This window comes from Dasypus novemcinctus, chromosome 24, assembly GCF_030445035.2.
Source record: "Dasypus novemcinctus isolate mDasNov1 chromosome 24, mDasNov1.1.hap2, whole genome shotgun sequence".
In the NCBI taxonomy this organism is placed as follows: domain Eukaryota; kingdom Metazoa; phylum Chordata; class Mammalia; order Cingulata; family Dasypodidae; genus Dasypus; species Dasypus novemcinctus.
In genome coordinates, this window is record NC_080696.1 from 3,948,194 (window position 1) to 3,957,922 (window position 9,729).

Genomic DNA, 9,729 nt, shown 5'->3' on the forward strand with positions numbered 1-9,729 from the left:
TGCCCGGCTCACCAGGATGCTCTGGACCTTGTGGCCGCTGTCCTCGGCCAGGGCGACACGGATGAAGCAGCGGTCGCCCACGTGCCGTTTGTAGCATGGCCGTGAGTCACGGCGCTTTCGGCTGGTCTGGGTCGCCCTGGCTTGGATGGAGGAGGAAGAGGACGATCCTCCCGACGCTGCCGTGAAGGTGGAGCCGATCCGAGACGATGCGCAGGTCGACAGCCCCGGCTGTGGGGGATGGGAGGTCAGCAGAGGCTGGGAGCCTCGGGGCAGCCCGGGCTGCTTGAGAAGCTCCGGGAGGCTCTAGAAGGTCTGGATGAGGCAACGGGGCTCCACCTCTCGTGGACACGGGGAGGGCCCAGCAGGCACAGGAGGGGCGGCGGGAGGGCGAGGGCCCCAGGGAGCAGGGCTGGGCAGTCACCTTCGCTTCCTGGCTGTCCTGGGCCTCCGGGACGTGGTCCAGGTGGATTTCCACCGCAGAGCCGGGGGAGCCAGCCACGTGAGGGTGAGGAGAATCCGCGGCATCCCCGCCGCTGAGGTCAGGGCCACCCTGGAGCTGGACGCTGGAGTGGGCGGTGCTGCTGCCGCTGGACTCAGCGTCGGGGCCCTGGCGGCTGGATGGAGGCTCGGCTTACCTTGGGGCCTCCCCTGGCATGCCTGCCCACCTCTGCCCTGCTAAATCTGCACACAGCTGAGTCCTAGGTCCATCAAGAGGAGCCAGCGGGCCCCGACTGCCCCAGAGCTCACGCCGCACCACCCCGTTGCCCAGAGGAGGAAACAGGCCCAGGGAGGGGGCGACTCTCGCAGCCCCAGGGCTGGTCGGGAGTGGAGATGGGATCCCGGCGCTCAGTGGCAGGCAGGCCCCCCCAGCCCACGCTCAGCCTGGAGCTCCCCTGAGCCCACCCTCGCCTGCCCCGCGAGGGGAACTCACTCTCCGCTCCAAGGCTCGCTGCCTTCCGGGGGCTGTTGGGCCTGGAAGCTCTCACTGGCCGCCTCGGGGGGCGGCTCCCACTCACGAGACAGGAGGAGGCTACAGGAGAGGGGGGGCCGTCAGGCTCCCGGGATCCACACAGCAGTTGGCATCCGCGTGTCCTGGCCTCCTCAGGCAGCAGGCCCTACGCGGGCCCAGGAGCCACCAGGGTGCTCCCCCCCACACTGGCCTGGTGCCCCCCTGGCCTCACCTCTCCTTCTGGCCGAGCTGCTCCACGGCCTCAAACCAGGCCCTGAAGTGCCCGTCGGGCACAAGGCGGTCGTAGCAGCAGCGCGCCTGCAGCTTCTGCAGCTCGGCCACCAGCTGCTCTTCCTGGGGTCAGACGGAGGAGGAGGCACTGCTGAGGCCTGGGTGGGCTTGCCTGGTGGGCCGGGGCCCGGGGCCCCTGGGTTCCCAGCCCTCCCCTGCCTTCCGCACTCTACCTGCCCTCAGGGCTGAGCTCACCAGCTCCTCCTCCAGGAAGTCGGCCTTCCACCAGGTGAACCCCCACCCTCCCGAGGGACGAGGGAGGGGTCAGCCCTGTCCTCTCTCCTCCAACTCCCCAGCAGTCTTCCAGGAAGCTGCCTGCAGCCCGGGGGGCCCCTGCCAGGAGGCTCTCACTGTCCAGCCCCCACCCCCAGCCCCACCCCCGCACTGCTGCCCGCAGCTGCTCACCTTCCTCCTTTTCTTCAAATTCACCGTTGTCCCCTGGAAGGCAGAGAGGTCACATCTGTCACCAGTGGCCCCCAGCCATTTCCATGCCCGTCGCCCCTGAGCCCTTGTCGCGCAGCACAACTGCGGGTTCCATGGGCACAGGGCAGCCCAGACCAGGCAAGGACCCAGGCAGGCTTGTGGGCGCAGGAGTGGGGCCTCCAGGGGAGCCCCAGTCCCGCCCGGCCCAGCCTCTGACCACAGTGGACACATGCCCCGGGACCAGCCTGCACTCACTCTGCTGCCACAGGACCACGGCCGCCTGCTCCAGGGCGCCCGGGAGGCTCTCGGGAGATGCAGTGTGCCCACTGCTCAGTGCTCGGGGCTCGGGCCGGCCTCTCCTCCCAAGCCTCAGGGACCCTTTCCCACGCGGCCCCGGTCCCCCGGCTCACTCACATCCAGAAACTCCGGCATGGCAGAGTCCACCATCGAAAACCGAGCGAGGAATGTCCCCAGCCATGGGACAGTGCCCTGGATGGCACCCTGTGGCGTGGAGTGGGTGGGGATGAGCGCAGGCGCTCGGGGGCCCCCGATACCCAGCCCTGACCACCCCGCAGGCTCAGACTCCTAGGACCACCCAGCATCACCCCGGCACACACTCGGGCACCCAGCTGTCACCCCAAAGTTCCCCGCCCGGCCTCCAAGGACCCCAAACTCCCCTGCAGTCCCCTCCCAGCACCGGCGTTTCTTCCATCCCAAGCCCACACCCCGCCCCACCCAGTCCCCCAGCCTCGGCTCTTCCAGGCTCTTGCTCTGACTTGCTGCCGCTAGTCCCCGAGGATTCCCTCGGCTCCCGGCCCTCAAGCTTCCAAGGGAACAGACATGGAAGGGAGGCTGCCCTGGCTCAGAGGCCCAGGAGGGATGGCTGGGAGGAGGGCCCCACCCTGACTTGGAGGCCACCCGCCCTGGCCCCCTGGCAGGAGCCACCCCCACCCCCTCCTGCTGCTGCTGCTGCTGCTTCTGGGCTCTGTTGGGGTTCACGTCCAGGATGGCAAACTCGGGGTTCCCGTCCTGTCAGGATTGAGCAACTCAGGGTCAGTGTCCCCGGGGCCATGGACCCCTGGACCAAGTGGGCAGGTGGAAATCTGCTGCCACCCCGTGCCGGAGGTGCCCTGGGGGCCTGGTGCAAGCGGCCTGGCCCTCCTGAGCCGGTGTGGACATCTGGGACGTGACCACAAAGACCTGACCCCTTCTTGGGAGTCTAGAGGCCTTGGGGGTGCACGCCAGCAGCACGGATGCTCTGGCCATCCTGCTCTCCCGCTCGGAGTCCCGGGAACGCTCGGCCATGCTCCTTTTCTCCCCTCAACCCCACCACCTGGCCGTGAGGGTGGCGCCGCTGGATGCTCGTGCTTCCATTCCGCCGGAGGCCCAAGGAAGGATGCGCTCGGGGCGCCGAGGACAGGTGTGTCCCTCCGGCCGGAGGCCTCGTCTGCGCTGACGTCGCCCCACAGCCCGCCACTGCCAACAGCTGTCCGCTTCTCCCGGCCTCTGCGCGTGGGTGTGCGAGGGTCCTCGTGTCGCCCCAGCTGTGGAGCTGCAGGATGGGCTGTCCCGGCAGGCCTAGTTGAGCAGATCCTGCCTGCCCCAGCCCACAGGATGGAAAACCCAAAGGCCGCCCGAGGCCCGCACACAGGTGCCCCCTGCTTGGGGTCCACTCGGCATGTTCTGCCTGCAGTGGCACCCCGTCCTCCAGCTGCACGGCTGGACATTGCAGCACTGGACATCGAAGTTGTTCTGCGTCTTCTAGGTGGAAGCTTCTAGTTTCAGTCAGAAAGGACCCGCCATGGTTTCCCGTCTCCCAAAGACTTCTCCTAGCTCTCGGACACAAGCCATTCGTAACAAGGCGCAGGTCTGAGACCCCCACATGGATGGAGACTTCTCTTCCTGCTGGTTCATCATCTCCTCCTGGCACATCCTAGTCCCCCCGAACGCGTCCGAGCACTAACCCCGGCCTATGGCCCGGCAGCTGCCCCCCACCTGCCCATGAACCAGGCAGAGCCCTCGTCATCTTCCTCCAGAAGAGGCCAGACAGGATGTTGGCAAAGAAACACCCAGGGAAACACTCACAAGCCCCCCTGCTGAGCCCTGGCCCCCGCCTGCTCTTCACCTGGGAGATCAGCTCGCTGTGCTGGGAGGAGTTGATCTCAGTGGAGACAATCCCAGACAGTGTCTGAAAGAGGTGGTAGCTGTCCCTGGGGGAGGGCAAGAAGGAAGGAGAAAGGTGGGAGTGGGTGGGAGCGTCCTGGGGACAGCCCACTTGGTCGTAGCCGGATCCTGGGACCCGGACTGCCTGGGTGGGTGGTGCTGAAACTGGGCAGCTCCGAGCACTGCAGGACAGTGTGGGCTTGGCAGCTGAGCTCTCAGGCGGACACCGCGGGGACCCCCACTCCTAGTTGATGAGCGGCTGGTGTTGACAGGGGAGCTGTCCATTGGACAGAGCGGGCTGCTGACCAGCGCACCCTGGCCGTGCTCTCATCTGGCTCGACTCCTTGCCTGACGGCGGCCGGCACCAGTGGTGACGCACAACAGCTGACCTCAGGTCCTGGCGAGACCGGGCGCCCCAGCCCACCCAGCCCCTGCCCGGGTCCCGCGGCCTCCAGGCTCCCTCCTGGGTGATGCCCAGCCTCCCACGGGGCCCCTGGTCCCTCCCGGCATCTCCTGGAGAGAAGCCTGCCCACCTGGAAACTTCCCCCCATGTCTTCTTCTGATGGCCAATCGCGTGCCTTTCGAGACCAGAGAGGATGGCACGGGCTGAGGAGAAGTTGCGGAGGGTTCGGCACTCCTGGGGAGGGAGAAAGAATGGGCCGTGAGGGGTGGTCTGAGCGTGCCCTGCTCCCATGCCAGCCCTCTAACCTCACCTCCCCCTCTGGATGAGAGACCCCCACGGAGCCCCTGAGGGCGAGACGGGGCCCCAGAGCGGGACCCCCAAGCTCCACCTGAGGAAGAGCCTGGGGGGACGTGAGGAAGAAGGAGGGCTGTGCTCCAGGCAGGGCAGGGCCCGGAGGCCGAGAGCCCACCAGAGCACAGGGGGTCCAGGAGTCCAGAGAGGGCCCGGCACGCACCCTGGCCACCTCGATCCAGTGCTCCACCACCCTGGCCTTGTCTGCGGCCTTCATGCTGGGGTCCCCGAGGCAGGTGGCCATGACGCAGTCGGCCACGCGGTTGACCTGGCTGATGACGGCGCGCACGGTGGGCGCCACGTGCTCCTTGCCCTTCTGGTGGCGCTGGGACCAGATGGAGCCCAGGCAGTGGTGGGGCACCACCTTCTTGAACAGCTCCTGGGGAGGAGGGTAAGTCAGCCGGCCACACCCGCCCCAGCTCAGATCCCGCGGGCCCTCGGGACCCTGGCCGTGGTCATCGTCACAGCAGTGCATGTGGCAGGGACGGCTAGGGTCCTAGGTCCCCTCTCCAGAGGCGGAAGTGTGGGCTTGGGCTCAAGAAACTCACCCAGGGAACAAGGCTGGCAGGGGACCAGGGCTTGGACCCAGATCCCAGGATTCGGGATCAGGGTGGGGAGGGCTGGGGCGGCAGGTCCTGGGAGGAAGGTCCCCCCAGCGCCCCCCTGCCGAGCCCAGCTGCTCACCGCATCCATGAGGGACAGCTGCTCTGCCACCAGCTTGGGAGGGAAGGCCAGGAGCTCAGGCTTCTGCTCACGCAGACCGTCCCCGCAGGTCCCGGGCCAGGGGCAGGAAGGCTGTGGGGGGGCAGCCCGCCCTGCTGCTGAGCTGAGCTCTGGCCGTGGCTCAGGTGCTGCCGACAGACTTTGCTCCCCCTCGAGAGCCGCTGCTCCTGAAGGAGCCTGAACCGGCTGCAGCTCCAGAGTGGGCACTGGAGCGACCTGTGCAGGCGGCACTGGAGGTGGCGGTGGGACCGCCTCCCCCTCGCCAACTGCTGGTGCGAATGGGGCTGCCCCTGCAGATGGGGCCGGCTCTGCCTCCGTAGGGGGCACTGGTGCTCCCTCCACAGGTGGCAGTGCAGGTGGCCCCGAGGCCTCTTCCAGCTCGCAAGCTGGCGCCTCTGCTGCTGGAGGAGCAGGCTCTCCCTCGAGAGCGGGCAGTGCCGATCCGTGGAGCGGTGGCGAGGCAGGTGGAGGTAGACTTGCCCCTGGCTCTGCAGCTCCTGCTCCTGATGGTGCTGCAGCTGCCCGCGGCTCCTCAGCAGGTGCTCCGGCTGACCGGGTCGGACGGTCGCGCTCCAGGGAGGACACGGGCCCCATCTCTGCGGGGGGCAGCTGTGGTGGTGCTGGAGCCACCTGCAGCTCAGGAGCTGGCGCCCCGGCGTGCAATGCGTCAGGCTCTATTTGCACGGCAGGCGCTGGCACCACCTCGCCAGCTGGCAGTCCGGGTGGTGATGGAGCCGACTCTGGCTCTGGACCTGTGTCGGCCGCAGGGGGTGGAACTGGCACTGGCAGTCGCACTGGAGGCATCGGTGGCTCTGGAGCTGACACAGGAGCTGGACAAGAGGCAGTTTCCCCACCATGAATGGCTCCGAGTGTCATTCCAAAACAGAGAAGATCCCACTACCTCTAGGGGAAGATCCTGCCCAGGAAAGTGCTCCCCGCCGCAGGCTCCCAGGGGACATGTCTGGGGCTCCGCCGTGCTCGCAGCCCGAGGGCAGCCTCTGCTGGCTTCTGCCTCTGCGGTGCAATCCCGGCCCCCGGCCCACAAGCCCACGTGCCCCCACCCCGAGGCCCCCTCACCCTCTGGCTCTGCCTCCGTGGGTCCCGGGTGTCTCATCCGGGCAAGCAGAAGCGCGACACGGCACTGCGGGCCAGAGCCCGGCAGGTGCTCCTGGGCGTGGGCCGCCAGCAGCTGGAGGCAGGGAGAGTCCGGAGGCTGCAGGAAGTCCTCCCAGTACTGGTCCATCCAGGTGCCCAGCAGGGCGCAGAGGGTGCTGAGGGCAGGGGGCAGCACGGTCAGCCGCCGGCCTTGCCCTCCCCACTGCCCCCAGGACCCTCCCACTGCACAGAAAGTCCACGAGGACAGCAAGGGCTCTGACTGGCCTGGCCACAGACCGGTGCTGACACACAGTGGACACTTCAGCACCAGGTGAGTGCGGAGGGGGCACGGCCCGTCCTCCCGCCCTGGGCCCTCGCGGCCCCCCCCAGGAGTGTCTGCCCGAGGACCTGCCTCATCTTCTGCCTGGTGTCGTGTGTGTCTCCCCTTCCCACGGACACTGCGCCCCCTGCAACCCCTGCAGGAGGCAGACAGGACTGAGGTCCCCGGCAGATTGGCAGCAGGCCGCTCACCACCTCCCGTCGGGGGTCTGTGTGAGGTGGTGTTTGGGGGCCTGGGGGCTGGGAGGGGGTGGAGAATGGGTGGGCTTCTCTGGTGAATGAGCCCCCGGGCCTCCTGTGCAGACAGTGCCCCAGGACCCCATCTCAGCTTCCTTACTCCTTGGCATGGGGAGGGGGAAGCCCTCTGGAATCAGCCTTCCAGGGGACGGAGGACTCGTGGCCCCAGACCCCGCCCAGTCCTACCCAGACACCCACCACCTGACTCCCCACGATGGGGTCTGGGCACGAGAGCCCCTCGCTCTCACCCAAGGTGCACCTACGTTTTCACGTCAAGGCATCCAGGAGGCTCACCCTTCCCACCGAGGTCACCTCCATACCTAGGGGAGACCGTGAGGCTGTCACAGCTGCTGGCTGAGTGTCCCCCCTGCTGAAGATGGCTGGGCCTATTGCCGGCGGCCCCCCCTCCAAAGGCCCCCAGAAGGCAGCATCTTTGGTCTGCCGTGTCCGCTGCATGGAGCCAGGTGCCGAAGGGAGCACGTGCACCGAGTAGACATGTGCCGGCTACCAGGGGAAGGGGGAGCCCCCAGCGGCACCTCCTCAGACCTGGGGGAGACCTGGAGCCCTCTGACAGCCCACAGGGATCCCTGCTCTGACCACACTGAGGTCGGAGGCCCTAAAGGGCTCGCAGACCTCCCAGAGACATGAGGAAACTGGGTGCGAAGCGGGCGAGGCCCAGAGCCTCTTCCCTGGGGAGAGGGAAGTCCTGCCCAGGAGCAGCCCAGCGCCTCCAGCCGCCCTGTCCGGGAGCCAGGCTCGGGGAGGCCCCTCCCACTGACCCTGCCAGTCTGTCCTACACTCAGCCCTGGGGGCTGGTCCTCAGGGCGCCCCTTCCCAAGGAGGAAACTGAGGCCAGCGGGGGCAGTGGCGTTTCTGAGACGCCCAGCGCGTGGGGGGTGCAGCAGCCCAGGGGGCGGGTGGGGGCGGGCGCTCACCGGTGGAACAGCCGGTCCAGGACCTGCTCGGTGGAGGCGAACACGCGGTAGGTCCCCAGGAAGGTGCGGACGTAGCCGAGGTCACCCTCCTGCAAGGCGGGCACCAGGTGCTCCACCAGGTCCTCCCAGCGGCCGGCCTGGACGGTGCACACGGTGCGGCTCTCCCCCCTCGCGAGGGCCCCCTCGTTCTTCCTCTGGGGTGGGACAGAGGGGGCAGTGTGGTCAGACACAGTGCCTGGACCCAGCCGGGCACGGCCAGGGCCACCTGCTGCCCCGAGCCCTGAGCGACGTCCTGTGAGGGGCCGTGTGGGCCCTAGTGGAGAAAGGTCCTCGGCCTCCACACGGAACCGCAGCTGAGCCAGCACCTGAGAGGCGAGGCCCCTGGCCTGAAAGGGCGGGTGCCTGGAGGGTCCTTGGGGAGAAAGACCCCTGCAGGGCCGAGGGGCTGAGCAGACCCTGGGCAACTGCAGACCCTCCTGGTCAGGAGACCACCTTCTGGACTGCACCGTCATGGGGCCAGAGCAACAAGGGGATGCCATTGGCCACCCCGACCCCAGCTCAGGACAAGGAAGGGAAACGCCAGGGCCAGGGCCAGGGGCTGCAGGGACGCTCCCCCAAAGACAGCCGGTGGTCCCCCGCCACTGCCCCTCCACAAGGTCAGCTGGCTCTCGCTGGAGAAAGGGAGGTCTGCGTGTCCTCTGCCCGGCCGGCCCTTTCCTGGAGCCTCTGCCGGGGCTCGGAGGACCACTGCCTGGGGCCTGCGGGCGGTGTCCAGGGCAGCAGAGCCGGCAGGGCCCCGGGACAGGACCTTCAGCTCCAGCAGCCCCGAAGGCCGAAAGGCTGCTCTGAGCCGCCGCCCTCCTGGGATCCTGGGCAGCCGAGGCAGGCCCAGCTCCTACCCGGGAAGGTCAAGGAGGCGGTTCTGGGAGACGGCGAGAACCCTCCTCAGCAGGAGAGCTGACGGCTCGGAGCAGATGGGCAAGGACAGTCACGGAGATGCCGCCAGGGACGTGGGGCCGAGGAGGGGGCTCGGAAACACAGCAGCACGATGCGCACGTGTCTGCGGCACGCCCACCCTCCAGCCGGCCCTGACGGGAATCCTGCGCTAAAGACCCTCTCCTGCCCCTCTCCACATGAGCAGTGACATTCCCCTGTCTGTGCAGTGGCAGTGTGCTGGGGGACTGGGGGGTCCCAGGTTCCTCGGGAAGCAGGATATGGGGTCACTCGGGTGGGAAAGCCCTGAAGAGCGCGCGGGGGGGTGGGGTCAGGGTGGAACATGGCCCCGGGGTGCTCCCCGGCTGCCTCGGTCCCCATTCAGCGCCTGCTCTCACGTGGAACCAGCTCAGGCCCTGGCTGGGGCCCGGATGGACCATCACGTTCCTCAGAGAGCCGGTGTAGATCAGCCCCTCCTCCAGCTCCTCGCCGACCACCTGCGTGGAGCTCTGCGAACACAGTGCCTGGAGGCCGGGCCGAGGGGCGTCACCGGGGGCCTGTCCTCCCCCGCAGGGGAAGCTGGCCCTCCATCGGGCCGGGACCCAGGGCAGGCCCAGGTGGGCTCTGCCTTCCCCCGAGCCCGGTGGAGAGAACAGGGGAGCTCGAGGCTCAGGATAGACATGGTCCACATGGATGTCCCCAAGCTGCCTCTTCCCACCCCCCCGTGACCTGGCAGGGGACAGGAAAGGCCCTGCGGGTCCCCAACCCTGACAGCCGCTCCTGCCCGCAGTGGTCCCCCTGTCCACGCCCCACAGCCTGGGAAGAGGATGGACGTGGGGCTGCCCAGGAGGAGCACAGCAGTGGCCTGTGCTCAACCGGCTCCCCTG

The 9,729-nt window shown here is 68.2% G+C and overlaps 1 protein-coding gene across 1 annotated transcript; it reads right to left on the reverse strand.

The window, feature by feature from the left end:
• Positions 1–2,627: 2,627 nt before the first annotated feature.
• On the reverse strand, positions 2,628–8,477 carry LOC131275880 (ral guanine nucleotide dissociation stimulator-like). Its single transcript, XM_058287514.2, has 8 exons — positions 7,910–8,477; positions 7,238–7,294; positions 6,381–6,574; positions 5,265–6,133; positions 4,744–4,959; positions 4,360–4,463; positions 3,789–3,873; positions 2,628–3,227 (listed from the first exon to the last, which is right to left on the reverse strand). Exons 1-8 carry the CDS (start codon positions 8,446–8,448, stop codon positions 2,883–2,885), a joined length of 2,409 nt encoding a protein of 802 aa, XP_058143497.2. The 5' UTR covers positions 8,449–8,477; the 3' UTR covers positions 2,628–2,882.
• Positions 8,478–9,729: the final 1,252 nt, after the last annotated feature.

What these genes read in the sequence shown, in the direction of transcription:
- LOC131275880 (XM_058287514.2), bottom strand. Translation starts at nt 8,448, where the DNA reads ATGGCATCCCCTTGTTGCTCTGGCCCCATGACGGTGCAGTCCAGAAGG. An exon ending in CTGGACCGGCTGTTCCACCG is followed by an intron (nt 7,295 to 7,909) that starts GTGAGCGCCCGC and finishes GGTCTCCCCTAG; the next exon opens with GTATGGAGGTGACCTCGGTG. An exon ending in ACATGGGGGGAAGTTTCCAG is followed by an intron (nt 3,874 to 4,359) that starts GTGGGCAGGCTT and finishes GCCCTCCCCCAG; the next exon opens with GGACAGCTACCACCTCTTTC.